The sequence below is a fragment of the Mytilus trossulus genome, chromosome 2, assembly GCF_036588685.1.
Source record: "Mytilus trossulus isolate FHL-02 chromosome 2, PNRI_Mtr1.1.1.hap1, whole genome shotgun sequence".
Classification (NCBI taxonomy): Eukaryota; Metazoa; Mollusca; class Bivalvia; order Mytilida; family Mytilidae; genus Mytilus; species Mytilus trossulus.
This window is the reverse complement of record NC_086374.1, coordinates 12,115,421-12,137,465: the sequence shown is the minus strand read 5'-3', so window position 1 is coordinate 12,137,465 and position 22,045 is coordinate 12,115,421. Positions and strand designations below refer to the sequence as shown.

The following is a 22,045-nucleotide window of genomic DNA, read 5'->3' as shown; positions in this document are numbered from 1 at the left end:
GCTAAAATCCTGTCATTTAGATTTATATAGAATAGTGAGAAAGGAAAATGTACTCAACATCAATACATATATTTTCAAAAAATCATTTACAAAATGTACAGGCATTTTCTGTAAATCTTTGATTTGTACCAAATGAGATTGACATGCGTATTATGAGCATTTCATGCGTTAAGGACCCTTTTATGGATGTAACAGGGATGTTTAAACCCTAACATTTGAACTCCAGGGATGTAAAAGTGTGATAACAAACGTTAGCAGTTATATGACTAAAGGGGACATAAACAGAAGCACCAAACTTACCCAATGACAACATTTCTATGTAGCAACATTCAGGAGCGCCTTCATGTGGAGTATATTTCTCCCACTCAGGCAGTTATTACAATATCCCACACCTTCATTTCTTATCACAGTTTTCTTGATAGAGTGCTGCTGCTATCAAAAAAGTTATCTATCCTACAGTTCTTAGAGGTGAAGTTCAATGTTATTCATTCCAAATTTTATGGACGTCGTCATCATTTGGATGAAAATTATAGAGTACCTGTTTCACATATGATGATAAATATGTTTCAATTTTCGTGACCCAGACCCGACCACATTAATCGTAGAATATGATCTACCAAATTATATTTGCTCACCAAACATGTATTAACATTATAAGGGACACGATTGGTGCCACATTTAGTAGAATTTGCATCCCTTCTGGAGCACCTTCGGTTTTCATTGGGAGTATTTTTGTTCTGTTTTAAGTTCTCTGTTTTGTTTGTATAGACTGGTGTGTTTTTCTTCAGTTTTTATATATTTTTTTATTTTTGTCAGGTACTAGTATTGTTAATTTTTTATTTGATTCGTTGCGCCTCTTTTTTTAGTAAGGGGGTTAAACATTAGTTTGTTATTAATGATTTGAAAAATTATCATCGGAGATTTCCACAAAAAAATAAATCACGTCAGTACCGTGTCACATACCACAGAGCTGGTGCTACCTGAATAATGTACATTTATATATATATATTATGCTTTATAAAGATTTTTGATTATATGCTTTATATGTGCATATTTATCACGTAACCTTCGTGCATCACACATGTTAATGGACGACTCGATTCATAAACTTCTTTAGGAGAACGAATAGAAGTAAGCTGTATCTTCTTACTTTCCGCTTAATTGACTATGTTCTCTCACTTAACAATTAAAAATTTGTTGACTTTGTCGAACGTATTTATCCCTAAATCATTGAACTTGAGATACATGATACAACACAAACAGTTAAGTTTGCCGCATATCTTGACTTAAATCTAGAAAATGACAATGAGGGTCGGTTAAAAAAAACACACTTTAGGAAAAAAGAGATGATTTGATCTTCCAAATTGTGAACATTCCATTTCTATGAATCAACATGCAAACAGCGACTGCATGAGGAGTTTATATGTTACGAAATTTAAGAGTTTGTATTTTCAATCATGATTTCCTTAAAATATGGTTGCTGCTCACAATATGCACAAGGAAGCTTTTTTACCGATCATCATCTCGTAAGTTCTACGGGTGCCTTCACGAGTTGGTTGACCGGTATGAAGACCCGTTTCATAGATGGTAACGGACATGATTGTTTCCGATGTAGTATCTACAATCCCGTCTTTTGTCCTGAATTTGACTTTCCGAATTAGACTTATTACCTGGTTTATACTTACATAAGCAACATGACGGGTTTCACATGTGGAGCAGAACCTGCTTACAAACCAGGAGCACCTGGGATATGTTTTGGAGGGGTTCATGTTGCTCGGTCTTTTGTTTGCTATGTTTTGTTATGAGAACGTCTGTTATTTTGTTGGCCTTTTTTCGTTTTCAGTTATGACATATTTATTTTTGACTTATTTAAATGTCTCTCTAGTATCTTTTGTCTTTCATAAAGCTTAGGGATATATTGTTAATCATATCTGGATCAATAGGACAAAAGACTATATCAACATTTAGTAAATAAATACATCAACATTACATATACATATATCAACACCAATATAAACCTGTATAAAAAAAAGAAAACAGCAAAAATACCAAACTACAATGAAAATTCAGAAATGAATTTCCTTCCGTTATCAAATGGCAGAAAATCAAAACCTTACATATGCAACGAATGGAAAAAAACTGTAAGATTCTGAGTTGGTACAGGCATTTCTTTGTGTAGGAAATGATACATCGAACTTGGTTTTGTAGCTAGGTTAAAATCTTGTAAAACATTTGCCCAGACGCTTACTTTCTCAGTACTTTGCTAGTGAACAGTCAGTTGTCACAATGTGAGTTTTTAACGTCATATTATTTTTTTAATCTAGCCAGTATACATAAAAAAATGATGTTTTTTATATACTAGCATACTTAACAGCAAGAATATTTATTATTTTAAAACTACTTTACATGTTTGTATTCATGTAAATTATGTTTACAATGCGAGCAATATTAGCATCACTGTCTTCGCTGTATGAATAATGTAATTTAATACGTTTCCCTCAGTTTTAGTTTGTAACCCGGATTTGTTTTTCGATTTTTGAATTTTGAACAGCGGTATACTACTGTTGCCTTTATTTAATAGTTACAGTAACATCAACATCTTTTTAAAACCCATAAATAGAGCAGATTTTCTTGTAGTTGTATCGTTCTAAAATCAATAATTTGACTCATAGAAGAACCTTTCATATCATTTGGTCCATTTCAGTCATTACATATTACCGTAAATTTGGATATTTTAGTTGAAGTAATATTTTGGGTAATTTTGGATTCTTGCAATGATAGTGTCGATACTAAAAACACCATTCTTCATAAAGATAAAAGCAAGATAGAGGACATACAAGTAAAAACATTTCAGGGTATGATTATAATTAAACCAATAAATTAACCCTTTATTTGTCTAATTTTAGATAATCATAATAAAACTTTTACTTGTTTTGTACTAAATAGATGGCACCTACTGAATTTGGAAAGAAAAAGTCATTAACAACCATTACTACGTCTAATGCTTAGCCACTTAAGTCGACCGGACTCCTTTTATGGTGCATGGTCATTTGTATATGTTGATATATCAACCCTTGAACCTTTGTATCAGGTATTTAACTTCCCAATAATTTGGCTTCGTGAACAAGTGTCAAAATGTGAATCTGGTTCATTACAATTTGTACCGTTTTAGGTATTATGTATTCGCGCTTGGTTCTGTGCTTTTTCATTAGGAAAACGTTCTAGTCATATTGATAATGTTTTGTGTTATGTCATCAATCTGAAAATACCTTTGACCTTACTATGTTACAAACAGTTTTGACAAATTAACATCATTGCGTCACAATGTTTTTCAAAATTAATTGGTGGGCATGGTGATTTAATTGAGTGAGGGAAAAGTGAGGAATATTACATAGGTAAAACAAAACCTATAAAGTATACAGACAAACCAGAATCGGACAAAAATAAGAAGCATATTTCTTTATATAAGGTCGTTATATGCAAATGAATAGCAACGTATTTATCAGTAGTGGGTTGCATATATGACACTCAAGAAATATGTGATTGCAAATACGTTTAATATATATATATATAAGTTTTTGATTCAGTTCACTCTTGTTCTGTTCCGGATTTTCTCTATTCCTGAAAAGAAGTAAGCGTGTTTCAATAAATATGATTTTCAATTAATTTCACCAATTATATGTATTTGTAAAAAAAATTTAAAAAAAATATTTTACGGCAATAATTTAAACAAAAACATCTGGTTTCTTGAACAGATTAATAATGTGTTAAAGTTTAAAGAACTTTTAAAAGATAAATAAACTACTTATAAAATGACTTTAGAAAATACATGGCTTCTATTAGCTGATTATTAATATTGGCGTTCGTTTAATTCGAAAATTATAAAGAAGATACTTACAGCACAGTGGAATATCACAATACTCCCAACGTGTTTCCTTCTCAAGTGTGTAACACCAAGGCTTGCTTGAGTTATCCGGATTACGACAGTAGTTTATTTCTGCAGCTAATATACTGATACCATGACGATGAGGTTCCTGGGATCCCCAAGCTTGGCATATTTTACCAGATAAAGTTGTATTCTGATGGCCATTGTAATCAGATCCTCCATCATCATCTTTACATTGTTTTATCTCTAAATTTACCAAAGAAAACATATCACAAAGTAACCATCAAACAGTGTATCAACAAATAGTTATTTCAATCCTTTTTTAATATAGAACGCAATTAGAATCAATCTTAAAAGTACAAAGCTCAATTTTTATCATACTCCATAAACCGTGAAAAATGCGTAAATGTGTTATTTTGAACTGTACTTCACTAACTTGGAGTTAATACTGTACTTTATTATATATTTAGTAGTTAATACAGTAGTTTTGAATATTTGATAAATAGCCTGCTGTTAAATTCATATCGCGCAACTTTGGTGTGCACCCTTTATCATACCCTTTATCACACCCTTATTAAAGCCCCTTTTCTTTTTTTTTAAATTTTTACATGAACTACGTTTGAATTTATGCAAGCTTCTTCAGAAATATTTTCCCTCAAAATGGGTCTCAAAGAACTCAATGAATACCATACAAAACACACAAATAAATACAATACACAAAATATTTTTAAAACAACAGCACGCAAATTGTAAGGTAACCAAGGTGCTTCAGATGATTAATTGAGCAGTTCTTTTTAAGCTTTTAAAACAAGACAAAAGTAGAACTGAAGTTAATCAGGTGTTTGGGACAGAAAGAAGTTCATATATATTTATACTCTCATGTTAAAACACATGATAAAGCGTATAAAACATGGCAAAATCCGTATCACATGCCGTAGTTATCTTTTTTGGGTCCTATAACAGCATTAACGAAAAAAAAAAATTCTCACCTTGACTGCGCCACATTTTGTATGTATTTACCTATCCCCAGTCAGGAGCCTGTAATTCAGTTGTTGTCGTTTGTTTATGAGGTATATATTTGTTTTTCGTTCATTTTTTATATATAAATAAGACCTTTAGTTTTCTCTTTTGAATTGTTTATCATTGTCCTTTCGGGGACTTTAATAGCTGACTATGCGGTATGAGCTTTGCTCAATGTTTAAAGGCCGTACAGTGACCTATAGTTGTTAATTTCTATCTAATTTTGGTCTCTTGTGGAGAGTTGTCTCATTGGCAATCATACCACATCTTCTTTTTCATATTAGTCTAAAAGTCATTAGAACAATGCAGACTGGTCAGTCCAGTTTAAATAACACTCAAATTTAAATTTGTTCTGTAAATAAATGTCGAAGCAATTCAAGTAAGATGATGAATTCCCAGACCAGTAAAGTAAAATTCATTACTGTTTAATTCGTTTTGGATCCTTGTGTCACAAACAAGTTGTAAATGTTAAATAACGATAAAGTAGTGTCTAATCAACCATACAATATTGCCTCTACATGGTAAGTTATTGTTGGTATACCTACCACAAAGTGGAATGTCACAATATTCCCAACGTTTATTCGGATCAGATGTATAACACCATGGCTCTTTAGATCCATCCGGGTTACGGCAGTAGTTTTTATCCTTAGCGAGTTTCTTCGAAAATCTGTGTTTATGAGGTTCAGATGCTTCCCAAGTCTGACATTCTATTCCAGAAGTTGTAATTGACTTGTGACCTTCATAATCTGTCCCTTTCTTGTCAGGTTTGCATTCTTTAACGTCTGTAGAATATGAAGTGAGATTAAAAAGTACGAGTTCATAGTATTAGTATATTCTTATGACAAACATGTCCATCAATGACTGCAACAAGATACTACCATCTCAGATCTTACTCTCTTAAAATAAATGAAATGGAGTCAGCATTGAATCACAAAACGAACATGAGAACTTTTTTTTATCGTTTGTATTAATGAGAAAGTTTGAACTTAATGTATTTATTAACTGTCAGTTTGTACTTTAAATGACATTAGATGAAATATTTGCTATATAACAGTGCTTTAAGAAGTAAAGAGAAAAAAACACAATACTAATAGTTACTTTGTTATCTAGTTGATATAACAGTTACCATTAAGAAAGAAGAAAATCCAGAGGTACAAATAAAAATGTTTTACATCGAAAAAAACATACACATCATATACATCATATACACTAGATAAAATACTAGTGGTTACTTGAAGAAACAGGAATGTGTCCATAGTACACAGATGCCCCATGAAATTGGGGTCAAAACTTTAATTTGGCATTAAAATTAGAAAGACCATATCATGGGGAACATGTATACTAAGTTTAAAGTTGATTGGTCTTCATCTTCATAAAAAAACTACCTTGATCAAAAACTTTAACCTGAACTTCACACTATCATTTTCTATGTTCAGTGGACCGTGAAATTAGGGTCAAAATTTTAATTTGGCATTAAAATTGGGAAGATCATATCATGGAAAACATGTGTTCTAAGTTTAAAGTTGATTGGACTTCAACTTCACCAAAAACTACCCTGACCAAAAACTTTAACTTGAAACGGGACGAACGGACGAATGGACGAACAGACGAACAGACGAACGAACGAACGAACGAACGGACGGACGGACGGACAGACAACAAAACATAATGCCCCTCTACTATGGTAGGTGGGGCATAAAAATATATAAAAGTGAACACATTTGGGAGTGCAATTGATTTCAACAGTTGAATGTTACCTTAACCGGTATTTTTGTACAAGTTAGCATTCGTTAATGTCTGTTGGAGTAAGAAGTCAAATTAAAAAGTATGATATAATAGTATAGTTTTATGACGAAAATGTTCACTAATGACTGCAAAAAGATACTTCCATTTCAGATCTTTATTCCTATTTTATCCGTCCTAAACATGCATGGAATATTTGTCACTGGGCGTTAAGCTATCATTATTTGTTTTATCTTTAAAATTGTTATATAAGGTTGTCATCGTTCGTAGCCATGACAAAATTGTACTTGATGAAATTATTAACTGCCATTGGGGACAGAAAAAACACATTATTAATTTTATATAGTTGATATAACAGTTACCATAAAAAAAACAAGAAAACAAAGAGGTACTAATAAAAATATCATACACTTCATAGACACGAGATAAAAGCTAGAAAGATAAACAAACTTGTAAAACGGCTAATACACTACCAAAGATAAAGTGAAACGGTTACTTGAAGAACAAAATGAGAAGTGAACACACTTAGGAGTCATGCCTTAATCTGTATGTTAGTCATTGACTCATTGGTGTGTTTCCAGAAATAGTTTTTTCAGGATTTTCCATTATTCTGCTTCTCATAAACCTCAATGAGTATCATTAGTTATAAGAGACCACATATAATTTATTAGTATAGTTTTTTGAAGTTTTACATATCGTCAAAGGTAGCTATAAAATGTGGTATGATTGCCAATGAGAAATCTCTCTACACGAGACCAAAATGAAACACTGTGATTTAAACTAAAAGTGTGCCAATGTGAAAATGGGTTTAGCTTTATAAATTTTGAGTTCACTTACTTTTTTACAGTTCTGTCTCTGTACTGAAATTGTGATATTCCATTAAATTATTTTTTATCATTTGTATTCAAATTTAACTTAAGTTGAAGTATTTATGTAAGTAAAACAAGCACCCTCGGCGTACGTACCACATTTTGGGATGTCACAATATTCCCATCTCTTTTCCTTCTTTATCGTGTAACACCAAGGTCTATCAGAACCGTCGGGATTTCTACAGAAATTTGATTGGTCACTTAGTTTAATGTCAAATTTGTGCTTGTGGGGACTTTTTACTGCCCATGCTTGACAGGCAATGCCGGACTCTGTAATACTGGTTTTGCCTTTGTAATTTGAACCACCTTTTGTCAAGGTACAGTCTTTTTCTTTTGCTGGAAGGAAATTTGAGTAAAATCTACAGGTTTTAAGAAATAAAATAGTCTATATGATTCACATTAATGTTTACTAACAATCATACAGATGCCGATAAAAATTTCTAGATATTCGTGAGAAAAACTAAACCTTCGTGGCAATAATGGTTATACTCACACATATCTGATAATAAACTTTAATAAAATGAGTTTTTTTAGATTTTAAAAATCAGAGACAATTCTGCTGTACAATGTTGATTGTGATGAAATTAATTGCGCTTTTTTTTTAAAAGACAAATAACAGAAGATTTAAATTAAAAATGTGACTAAGTCACATAATGTGCTCTAAACAACAGACATCCCCAATTTATTGATGATCAATTATGAGATACTATTTGGGGATAAGCAAGCTAAGGGATTTACTTGAACTAAAAAAAAGAAAGGAACAGACTTGGTGCGACGAAAGGGAAAGCTTTTCTTGCTACAAATTAATCTTTCAACGACAATATGGTTAAGATTTAGATAATGTAAATTTTAGTCCCTTTTTGGTTATATGAACTATTCAACGATTCAATTAGGTTTTGGTTTTGGAAAATATTTTTACCTCGATCATCACTGTGCAGACAAAGACTGCCGAAATGCGCATATGGTGCAGAAACTCTGTACTGTGTTATGTTAGCATTTCCATTTGACTTGCTGTTAAACTGTTTTAACTTGGGATATAAGTTTACTATTTTATGCGCTGTTTAAGAATCTAATGCAATTTTGAAAGATTTTCAAAACCGTACACCAAGATGTTGTAATTGATTGAAAAAGTATTACACAATGGAAATTAAACCTATGACGTAACGTTATTTGCATTTTTTTGTAAAGACAATGAGATAACTCATAGTACTTTAAATTCTAAAGTGGCAAATTACTGACAAGATATATCGTACGGTTATTGTTTTATGTAAATTTGCTGTAATAAGAATGTGCGATCACTTAAAATTTAAAAAAAAATCTACCTTAAGCATAGTTCTGATTCTTGAAGATGTGTAGCAAATCGTTATTTATTGTAGGTAGTATTAGATCTCAAACGTTTCCTTAAGAGTTCAGATCAACACCGAATCGACATTACTTGTCGGAATGTGCACCTGATTCGTAAACTTGAGAAAGAAATCGAAAGGTTCAAATAAAACAAATGTTCATAAACTACAACTGGTTTTGATTGTTTCGATGTATTTTTTTATAAAACATAACAAAATCATTTGTTTTGTCTTTTTTCAACCTTTAAGCTTACGTTTACATTCTACGATTCCATCTCCTTCATACTGAGGTTTGCATCTACATAAGAGATCTCCCTCAGCATTCGGCTGACAAACTGCATTCTCGTGACATTTAGATGTGGTTTCTTCAATAAGAGTTCCTGTTCCGTTGATACGGATACATTTATAATTTTTTGTACAGTCAGCTGATAAAACTTCGTCACCAAGCTACAAGAAAATCAAAAGCAAATTTCGCAGACCCAGAAGCACTTAATTTTGATTTTGAAAAAAATCATTGATTGCAATTAATGTTTAAATGAACTTATGTTCAACTCTTGCCAAAATAACATTTAATCGTTCTATATGAAACAGACAAAATTATTGATGATCTTTAATATATTAAAAACCGTTTACTATCATTAAAAATCTTACACCAATATACCCAACATCACTACTGCACCCACAATCCTCAGACTTAACACATTCTTTTCCACTAAGTATGTATCCTTCTTCACAAGCACAACCTTCAGTGAATGGTAATTCACATGTTTTATCACTGTCCCTGTTGACACAGTTAGATTGGCAGCCACTCACATGATCTGAGTATACTTCATTGATACCACAGGATAAAGCTATTGAAATAAATGCTTAGATAACTAATATATTGACTTGTCCTATACGAAAGTAAAGTTAAATCAGGCAGACATAGAACACAAATTCTGGCCTGAAATTTGACAATACACATTTTCAGTATGGCTACAAATTGATTTGGAACTCTTTTATTGGTTATGCTGGTGTAATAAATCAACATATGATGTCATTTTATATAAGAAAGTTTACGTTTAAGAACATCAATACTAATTTGATTGTTTGTTAATCATGTTCAACTTGTCAAATGTTTTTTGAATTTTTTTACAATTGTTTCTTCTTTTATTTCCCCATCATTAATTAGTAAATTACAAGAAACTTGTGTTTACATCCCTCAGGTAAAGTTGATCTTAGCTTAGTTATTTATTTTTTTTTTGGGGGGGGTCTTATTTCGTCATATAGCTACAAACTATTGTATATATGTATACACCTCTAGCTATCCAATGAATGGGTTTTTAGCATTTTTGAAAATCAAGAAAAGAATGTTGGACTACTGAGATATTTACTGAACATTATTTTCGTTCTAAAGTTTGTTCAACTTACGACAAAATGCATCACTTCTCCAGTTTACTGCAATAGATTCCTCTGCACAACGAAGGGCAAACGATTCCAGGTTGTCACAGATTGCTTTGTTCAAATTATTATTATTTGTGTTGTAATGTAGTGATACATCAGAAACACACATGCTGTAATGTTTATCAGCTTGTATAGTTGCACTTTCAAGACACTCTTGAAAAGGACTGGTACCATTTTCTTTCAAAATCAGATGTCCACAATATTCTGGGGCTTTTGCAATTTCATTCATAGCACTGGTGGTTGCCGGTATTACAGACAAAACACCACATCTACAATAAGTTTTGCAAATGCATATTCAGGTAAATACAAACGTTTTCTCATTGCCATGCTCCAAATTATAATCATCACTGTTTGCAATAGCATGAATCGTTCTATATAATAGTGTTCTTATCCCGGGCATAATACAATGTCGTATTTAGCAAAACCTTTTCAACTTTTGATCTTCAGTGCTGTACAACTTTGTACTTTTTTCACTTTCGATCTTGTATATCTGGGCGTTATGTATTCGGGTTTAGTTTTCTGTAATTAGTTTTTACTTCAGTTTCATTATGTATATCTCTTTCATATTCATTTGTTAAAATTTACTGTTTGCAATAGTGTGAATTGTTTTATATAATATGAATGTTCTTATCCTTGGCATACAAACAATGCCGTATTTGCGAAACCTTTTCAACTTTTGATCTTCAGTGCTGTACAATTTTGTTTTTTTTTCGTCACTGGTGAGTCTCGTGTGGACTAGACGCGTTTTTGGCGTATTGAATTTTAAACCTGATGCTTTTTGTTATATATTAATCATGCTTTTCTTTGTCTAATATGTTCTGCTTTTTATTTGTATTGTAGTCCTGTTATATTTTGTTTTCATTTCAATGTTATATTTAACTGTGCCATTAAAGTGCGAGGTTTGGCATGCCTTAAAACCAGGTTCAACCCACCACTTTTATTCCCCTTTAAAAGTGTCCTGTACCAAGTCAGGAAGGTGGCCATTGTTATGATATTGTTCGTTTCTGTGTGTGTGTTGCATTTTAACGTTGAGTCGTTTCTGTTTTCTCTTATTTTTGAGATAAGACGTGGCACGGTACTTGTCTATCCCATATTCATGTATTTGGTTTTGATGTTATATTTGTTATTCTCGTGTTGTATTGTCTGTTGCTTGGTCCGTTTCTGTGTGCTGTTGCGTTTCGGTGTTGTGTCGTTGTTCTCCTCTTATGTTTAATGCGTTTCCCTCGGTTTTGGTTTGTTGCCCCGATTTTGTTTTTTGTCCATGGATTTATGAGTTTTGAACAGCGGTATACTACTGTTGCCTTTATTTGGTTCTTTTTTAATGTAAAACTATTCTGACTTATGAATAATAGTACTTATAGAGGTTCCTTCCAAAGTCGATGAAGATTTAAATATTCGAGTTGAATTTTAAAAAAATAGTGGCATAACTACTAATATGATCTTTAAGTGTCATATGACACACAAAGAATATTGGACTACGCACTTGTCCCCTTTCTCAACCACAAAAAGACGAAACAGTTAGATAATTCAAATGTTAAATATCTAGTTAACGTTCGTATCATACATATTTAAAAGAACCTACGTGTCACCAATTTCTTTTGCTTCATCTGTAAGTGCAAATTTTTCAACTATCCTTCCGATTTGCATCTGGTCATCTGTAGGGGTACTGTCGTTATTTGCATTAATTTCATTTCTGACTCCATCACAGTCTCCACATAAGCCTGTCATGTGTTTTGCAAAGGTGTCAAGTGCTGCAAGTTCAAGATTCTTTGACCCATCCCATTCTAAAATAAAGTCACAGTTGGTTTGTACCCGAACATACCGTCCACTTACAAATATCTTAACTGAATTGTCTTTCGTATTGTATGGTAAACTGACCTTGGTACCATTAACCTGAAAAATGTACAAACAACATAAATTGTGTGTAATAGGCAAATATTAAATATCGGATTTTGAAAGCGGAAATTCAAACTACAAGTTGTTCATTTCATATATCAACCTCATCGGACATAATGGAAAACAATTGCAAAAAAGAGAGCATACAATTAAGTAACACTATACAGCAGATTGTTTAATTCACATCTGTCAGTGCAACAGCAATGTGTACTGATTGGGTAATTGCGGACATGTGTCCCACAATGCTGCCAAACCTCTGGCTGTGTTTTTAAAGTATGAACCCCAGTACGAAATCAGGGATAAGTTTTATCGAGAAACCGAGTATTTTGGGAATCTATAAACGTTAATATATTTTCAGACGTTGGTCAACATTATAATCTTTAGATTTTTTTTAATAATTTGCCACAATGTAGTTTAAATGGCGCAGTATTACTGCTTAATCTTTCACAGAACAGCCGAAATCTTTTAAAGATGTACAAGAGTTATTGGTCCTCCAGAATTTCTAATGTTTGCACATCAGAAAAAGGAAGTAAAATCCGAATCGCGCATATATACAATTTTTGACATTGACAAGATCAATTTAAATGTTCTTTGAAATAGGAGTTAATACAGCAGTATTGATTGGCTTTGTACTCAATAATAACATTGTACGATAAGTACACGAATAACGAGTATGACAACGAAATACAAAAACAGTGCACGGAAAATCACAAATAGGTATCCCTTTGTTTTAATTTGAGTCTCAAGCAATACCATAAGTTAACATATCTACCAAAACCACTTTGTCCGGAAGAAGACGAATCTTGTAGTCTTTTGTTGCAAATTCTATGGTACGTGTATAAGGAAGCTCTGAAGTTTGACTAGCTGCCTTATTAATGACGACGACAGAAACATGACACGCAATATCGTCTGGAGCTGTCTTGGCCATTAGATAATGACAGGAGCCCATAAAATCTATCCATTGTCCATCAAACGTTCTGTAATGAGTGTCACCAACTGTACTACATTCACAGTAACCTTAGATAAAATAAACGTGATGACAATAATGACCAGACGCTTGCTTATTTGAATACAAATGTTTGAAAACTATATATCTCACAATGAAAAGGATAAGCTACACATTTCTTATCAAATATTTTTTAACGAGTAGATCGTGGAAAAAAGTCATTATACCGAAATGAATTGAAATAACCAAAGACCGGAAAGAAATGTTGTCAAAACGAAATATAGCTTCATATATACAGGTAGTTCTTATAAAATACAAATAAAAGGCGGAATATGTTTCAATGATTATATATGGATGATATATGCATTTACAGATAGACCATAATTATAAAGAAAGATATTAATTATCTAAAACGGAGGTTAGGTTTCTTTTCTCATTTACACTTTCCCATTTTCCACTTAAGTTGCTGCACTGGGAAAGTTAGGGTTGATGTTACAGGTGATAACTAATAAAATATGTTTTTAAAAATAAGGATAAACTTACCAGAGATGCACTGAATATGATACTCTTTTCTACGTTTAATCCAGTTTAGGTAATTATCATTCAAAAGGAAAGTAACAATACACAAAGCTGTACATAATCAAAACAAAACTGTGATATACTCTCGAAGTATACACACTTTTTGTTAAACAAGTATGTAATCATTGAGAAAACGTGTGTGACAAAAATAATGTTTTAGATATTTCAAAACAGATTTAAATGCATTGATATATGTGTTCATTTACTGATGGCTTTTTAGTACAAAAAAAACGAAACGTTACCTGGACATTCCTTTATTTTGCACTGCTGTATTCTTTCCTCTATGCTTTCACCATCACAAGGTTTTCCACCATACGCAGCTGCCGGATGTTGGCATAACCTTGTACGAGAACTTTTCTCTATACCAAACCCACATGTTTCTGAACAGGTCGTCCATATCGACCATGACATGTAATCTGTCCAACCACCATCAACTAAATCAAACAAACGATAAAGCTTTAATCTCAAATATTATTGATGATTTATAAGTGGTTTCCTAATTTTCAAATGGAATTATGCCATACATCACTTCTTATAAATAGAACAAATTACCCAATTAACGCAAGGTATATGTCCTACTTTTGATTCGAATAGGGTAAAGAGCGGGTTGAAAAAGACTTCTAAGGAGAGAAAATGTTTATGGATAAGAGCATATATTTTTTCAACCAACAAGCAACCAATCGATAAAAAGGAACACCATACAGTTAAATAAATGCCATTTTAAGTATGGGTTTTACTGTTTGACTTCAATATAAAACCCATGAGGAAAATATTACTAGACTTAAGTGAATAAATAAAATTACCGTTTGTTATAGCTTTTTGGTTTGACCTCAAAGCTGTAACGTCGGAAAAGCCACGTGCATTGGGTTTTTGGTGAATATCTGTATCATTGCCAATCATAACATATCATATAGAAACGAAGATATGGTATGATTTCCGATGAAACAACTATCCACAAAAGACCAAAATGACACAAACGTTAACAACTATAGGTCACCGTACGGCCTTCAACAATGAGCAAAGCTCATACCGCATAGTCAGCTATAAAAGGCCCCGATAAAACAATGTAAAACAATTCAAACGAGTAACTAACTGACTTGGGACAGGCACATACATAAATAATGTGGCGGAGTTAAACATGTTAGCGGGATCCCAACCCTCCCCTAACCTGGGACAGTGGTATAACAGTACAACATAAAAACGAACTATAAAAATCAGTTGAAAAGGGCTTAACTCATCAGATAGACAAAAAATACAAGTGGAAGTGGCAGGGTACTTATACATCCCGACACAAAACGACACAATGAACAGATCTGAGAGTACTCGCAGTTATCTGACAGCTAGTTAAAAGCCACTAACAACTAATAAAAAAATCATGCCTCTAAGACTAGACACTCAATCCGTACACATCCTACATACAATGGATTTAGTGTAAAGACGTCATAAACAGCCAGAGAAGTACATGACCATGTGTGTATATTCCATACTTTTCACATCGTTTGTTTGATATAGGAAATACTATACTAGTTTTATAGATATGCAACAGCATTTAATTTCCAATAGGCCAAAACATTAAGTTATAACTCAGGACTACCACGAACGAAGTTTCTGACTTAGGACATGTATATCAACATGTATAGAAGTTAAATTGGTCTTTCAGTAAGCCTGCCTAGTAAAACGGAATACCAAAAACCACAGTTTGTCTGACAACAAAACTCAAGTAAAAGTTACACATTGAATACGACCATTCCATAACATTTTCGATTTATTTTGTATTACATGTATATATTTTAAAAGTCAGTATACCTGGACAATGTACTTCCGTGCACTGCTGTGAATCAACTGTGACTGATTTCCCCGTACATGACATTCCACCATATTTTGGTTCAGGGTTATCACATGATCTTGAACGAGATCTCGTTTTCAGGCCTTGCCCACAGGTAACAGAACAACTTCCCCAATCACTCCATTTTGAGAAAGCTCCCCATATTCCATCAACTACATGATACAAGTAAGATCTATTGTATTGTTTTACTAAAGCATCATGCTTATATACCGAGTAATTACATTTTTCTGTTATCCTAGGTTTGAATTGTGTCGAAATTGGTCTTTTATATTAACAAAAACATTTATATAACTCAAAAGAATGCGAAACGTGAAGTACAGGGAATATAATAGTAAAATGGCATACCTGGACAGGGATTTGTATTGCATATCAGTGAGGAAGTCATAGTTGACTCTCCTTGACATGTCTTTCCACCATATTTCGGGTAAGGCTTGCTGCAAGTTCTTGTTCTTGTTCTAGATTGTTTTCCCGAACCGCAACTTCTAGAACAGGGACCATACTTCGGCCAAAGATTCCATGTAGTCCATTGACCATTTACTGGAAGATAACGATTCATTTTTTTCTTATGGTTTCGTATTTTCTTCATTTTGTTAAAAATCAAAAAGTTAAGCGAAAGCAAAACATCTCTGTATTGCATGTCTGTGAGGATTTCATTGTGGACTCTCCTGTGGACGTCTTGACACCATCCTTCGCATAAGATTTACTGCAAGTTCTTATTTTTGTCCTAGATATTTTCCCTGAACCGCAGCTTCAGAACATGAATCGTATTTCTACCAAGAATTTCTTTTTTAATGGTTCCGTATTTTGTTTTTTTTTGTTTGTAGAGCCCAAAAAGTAAGCAAACGCCAAAACATATCCCATTGTATGGATTTCGACATCAGAAAATGCCTGCTCCACGTCAGGTGTATGACAGGTGTATGACAGTTACTACCCGTTCGTTAGATGTATTAGCACTTGTTATTCTGCAATTTGATTAGGGACTCTTCATTTTGAATTTTCCTCAGAGTTCGGTATATTTGTAACCACATTTTCGATTGGCTTTTATTTCTATTTATACTTTTTTATGACGTCAAATGTATATGAGGAACGGATATCAATCCGATATCAAAACGTTTTCCTTCAGTAGTGTTATGTGAAATGAAACTTATCAATTTTTTTGGATATTACTAACAACAATCTTCAACGTTATACAATTTTAAACCAAACCACACTTTTATACTAAAATTTCAAATATTTTAAAGTCCCCCGCAAAATATTTTCAAAAAATCTGCGTAGGACCCAGAGCCTGCGTACAAAATTCGTTGACTAATATCTGGAGGTTTTGTATTTTATAATTGCAAGATTTTTTTTTACAATAATAATAATAAAATCTTGCAATCAAATTCTGTTTTCGTGTATGTGCGGTTAAGACATGAATTATTACACCCGTATTATTGCAAATACTCACTGGGACATGTGTTTGTATTACATGATCTGCTTTTTGATTTACTGTTAGATCCAGAACAACCATTTCCGCCATTTTTCGGTGAAGGATTATTACAGTACCTCAGGCTCCGTGAAGACTGTGTACCACTTCCACATGTCTTTGAACAACTACCCCATGTTTCCCAGTTACCATAGGAACTCCATCCACCATGAACTGGAAATAGAATAAAGACATGCCATACAGAAGCGTCTTAGGAAGAATGAAAAGAAGCTAACATTACCCTTTAACTACACGTTGTGCTCCAAATACGATGTCCTATCACTAATGATAATCAAAATTTGGTGACTATTTTGAACGCATCTATCCAATCGAATCGAACTTTGAATAAAGAATACAACAAATACAACAAATACAAATACAGATAATTTGTTTTACAATTCTGAAATTTCCAATTCTATGTAGCATCATTCTAGCAGCACCTGCATATTGAGTATTTATAAATCATTTGATACAATATTCCAAACGGAGAGTTTGATTTTTCATTTCATGAGTTACCTCATGAAAAATTCCTGCTAACAAGAAAGTTATTGAACAAAGATCTGCAAATGGAGAAGGTGAAATCATCTTTTCGAATATTTGACAGCCGCTTACACGAGTTAGTTGACCCTTTTTGGAGTATCTAATTCACAGATGACACCAGATGTTTTCTTAATATTTTTTTTAGTTGAAGGTGAACATACCGATTTTGACTGATCATCGGATTTTAACTTATATAAGCAACACGATGGGCGATGCACGAGAAGCAGGAACTGCTCACCCTTCCGGAGCACCCGAGTTTACATCATTTTTAGTGGGATTTCTGTTACTTAGTCTTTGTTTTTCTATGTTGTGTTTTGCACACTATTGTTTGTCTTTTCTTCGTTTTCAGTTTTCTTGCCATAGTATTAATTTCGGTTCCGGAGTTCGATTTTTTTTCTTAATTTCAGAAGTATCATCAATGTGCCTAATAAATTATGGCATGATTAAGATGAAAACAATTGCCAGTTGGATACTTTGTTCATAATTGTTAAAGTTTGCATTACTAGTGATTCAACAATAACACCATGATTATTTCAATGTGTGCATATTGTGTATATCACTTAATCAATATATAATAAGTTTAACCTAATATGAAGTATTAGTTAATAACTGCAGAGTTTCAATTTGTTTTAAATTGTCAACATACCCGTTGGACATTTCTTTTGGCATTGGTAGTATTCTGCTTTCCCCGATTGTCTGAATAATAAAGAAAATACAGTTTCATCTAACCATTTCATATTTAACATGTGTGTCACATCTATGCTTTTGTGCATATCAAATTTTAACCCACTGTTCTAACTTGAGTTCAGTTATGATATAACTGTTAACCTCGTTATTACAAATTTGTTTAACTTTTAAATTACAAATTTGTTTAACTTTCAAATGAATGAATATGTATTCAAGATTAAAACTTGCGAACACTTTTAAATAATAATTAGACTTCGGTCTGTCAACTCCTACCCGCAATATTTGATCACTTGCAGCACTGTTCTATAGGGAAATGAGACACATACATAGCACTTATTTTATGTCTATTCATGAATGCCAACAAAATGTCTTGTGTTTTGTTTTCTTTGTGTCTTCTTTGTGTGTATGTTTTTGTTATTTTGGTATTGCTGACATTATTTGTTTTTAAGGAAGATAATCTTCAACATTTGAATATTAAACAATAAAAAAAAAATTTCGGAACGTTTGAACATATGTCGATTTCCAACACAAGTATATATACATGTATTTGGTTGTACATATTTAGCGTCATAGATAAGTATCCATATCCTTACTTTAAGATAGTATATGAGAAGCAGTTGATTCGCAAACCATGATTAACTTGTGTTTGATTACCGTCTACGAATCCACTACCTCTTGAGGATGCTTAACCACACTATTATTTCATTATGAAAGTGTATCTGTTTTTACTTTATTTTTAAAGCGTAGCTTTCTTTAAATTTCGATGATAAATGTAAAAGTTATAAAAATAAGTCGACCATATGTGTATTTTGTTCCCGTTTCATGTCACACTTAATAAAATATCTTCTTTTTTTTTCGCGCCTTTTAAACTTTTTTAGAATCGAGCGTTACTGATGAGTCTTTTGTAGACGAAATGCGCGTCTGGCATATATAAAAATAATAGTCCTGGTATTTATGATGAGTTTATTATATACGTGTTTGAATTTGATTGTTCAATAAAAGTCTTTGAAACACATTAATGAATAACGACTTGTGTTATTAAAAAAAAATTCAAGCTTTGTGATTAACACATGATATCAAGAACTTGAATACCTGATTTATCAAGATTGCTAAAATCCGTTTGTTCTAAATTTATAAAGCAAAATAATTCATCCAAGAGATTGTTAGAATGGTAGTATTAAAATGTTGTTGTTTCAATGGATTTGGGTGGCCGAGTAGTCTAAATAATTCGTTTTCTTGCTCGTCAACACGGAGGTTATTAGATAAAATCCATCATGTAACAGGAGCGTTTCACTCTAATCTTAATTGACTACGAATCAGTTTTATCAGCTGAAGGTCGTTGAATCGCTCAAACTTTCCCGAATTACGTACAAGACTATTCGATTACAAAATAATTTTTAAAGCTATACATTCTTACTTGTATTTTGTACATCTACCCCACCATCCACAAGCAGATGTATATTTATCCTTATAATAAACATATGAACTACAAGTATCGTAGTAATACCCGGTGCATACTCTAAAATAAAAGCAAAAAAAAATAGATTAAAAAAAACCTTATCTGCCGTATATAAATTTTAATGAATTCTGAATAAAAGACCATTTTTATAAATAACGACATTTTACTAGATTGTATAGCACGTTTTCATGACAACCTCTGAAACGGAGAAATGCAGTTGCCCAAAAATTGCAAGTAATTAATGAAATACGTATTGCATGTTTAAACAGAAAAACTATGTGCGGTATCCATATCTCCTACTCGTTAAGTGTTGTTTGATGCTTACTGTAAAACAAAACAAAATAGGGTACGTAAATACAAAATGAAAACTTTTTAGTACTAACCACTGCATACTTATTTAGAGAAGAAGCAAACTTCTTAATATTTATAAAAGTAGTATAAATAAAAATAGTAATGTTAAATACGGTTTCGTAATAACAAATGAATAATGAAAAGCTTAGCTATTACTATGTATATTACCTACACGTTTTGACTAATACCAAAAGTAAACTGTAATGCTAGAATTTACAACATATGTGTAATTGCCACTAACTATCATGCATAAAACAGGAAAAAAAACAAAAGATACTTATGAATTGTAAAAACTTTAAAACGTATGCATTTATTATAGTTTACGAGTTTCTTTTTTATATATGTTGTTATAATGTTAACAAAACTTAAAAGTCTTATTTGACTACAGTTACAATAACAATTTTCAGAGTCGATGAGGTATATAACCTATGAGTATATGTCCGTGCAGAGATAGACTTACCCTTCAGTAAACTTCACATAAACAGCTATAAACGATGCTACAAGTGCAACCGCTACCTGTCCCATTCTCTTTGTAACCAAGAGACGTTAATTGCAAAATCATAATGGTCAAGCATTTTTATATGAAACGGACACATTTTAATGTGACATATGGGGTCTGAAATTAAACACACTTAAATCATTATGTCAGTTATAGGTCAAATCATACGGGGAAAAATCAAAACATCGTCATCAATATATATTGTATTACTTCATATGAAACTTTGCTCTTTTTCTAGATATTCCTATTTGCATTTTTTATTGAACATATTAAGTTTTTATATATATCATATTTTGATTTAATTATCATCTATAATAACAATTGACCCTTATCTGTACTATATCAAATGTTTAGGGCAGCTCGATTTAATTTGATAAACAAAATTGTAACTATCAGATAAAAAAAAATCAGGATTTAAGATTCATAGAAACGTCTATGTTTTTGAATGACAAAAGCCACAGTAGTAAACCGGGATTCACAGGTCACAAATCGATCAAGGGAAAACAAATCTGGGAACAAAATAAACCTCAACTATAAGAGAAAAACAAATAAACAACAGGAAGACTGATGTGTAACAACAACAAAAAAAGCTAACATACATTAAAACGAACTATTTGATAACAACTGTTATATTCCTGACTTGGAACAGGACATTTGAAAATAAATTGTGATTGAAATGGATTAAAGGGCTAGCCAACCTCCAGCTTCCTAACAATCTAAACAAATATCGCTGAAATGTGACAGAAATACAGAACAGACAAATGTAAGAACATACATCACGCACAAAAAAATAAAAGTAATATAATAGTCGCCACAACATGCAAACAACAGAACAACAACGAACATATTCCATCAACGACAAACCCTGGAGATATATAATACAGTGAGGAGTTTACGTAACAAGCATGCAATCAAGAATTTTATACAATTATTTTCACAATACTGGTTCTAAGAATTGTCATGCCAAGGATGTTATGGAAAGGCAATGTTTAACTATTTGGACTATAAACCATGAGATATAACAGATTATCCAACTGGAATCAAAACAGATACATACAAAATAAATACATTAATAAAGGCAACAGTAGTATACCGGTGTTCAAAAATCGTAAATCGATGGACAAAAATCAAAATCGGAGTTACAAATTAAAACTGAGGGAAACGCATTAAATATCAGAGGAGAACAACGACACAACATTAAAATGTAACACACACAGAAACGGACTTAGCATTAGGTAAAAATCGATGAGAATAACAAATATAACATCAAGACCAAATAAATGAATTTGGGATAGAAAAAATACCGCGACACGTCTTATATTAATGTGAATTCACACTCAAATATAAGAGAAAACAAACGACACAACGTTAAAATGTAACACACACAAAAACAAACTATAATATAACAATGGCAATATTCCTGACTTGGTACAGGACATTTTTTAAAAGACAAAATGGTGGGTTGAATCTGGT

The 22,045-nt window shown here is 32.3% G+C and overlaps 1 protein-coding gene across 1 annotated transcript; it reads right to left on the bottom strand.

Annotated features, from left to right (window-relative positions):
• Window positions 1–3,538: 3,538 nt before the first annotated feature.
• LOC134706505 (zonadhesin-like) lies at window positions 3,539–20,638 on the bottom strand. Its single transcript, XM_063565512.1, has 16 exons — window positions 20,534–20,638; window positions 19,681–19,782; window positions 18,223–18,272; window positions 17,019–17,210; window positions 15,917–16,108; window positions 15,532–15,723; window positions 13,968–14,159; window positions 12,973–13,217; window positions 11,887–12,197; window positions 10,272–10,573; window positions 9,513–9,712; window positions 9,116–9,308; window positions 7,615–7,854; window positions 5,452–5,688; window positions 3,899–4,132; window positions 3,539–3,621 (listed from the first exon to the last, which is right to left on the bottom strand). Coding segments are annotated over exons 1-16 (2,949 nt in total). The 5' UTR covers window positions 20,599–20,638; the 3' UTR covers window positions 3,539–3,619.
• Between the last annotated feature and the right edge of the window lie 1,407 nt (window positions 20,639–22,045).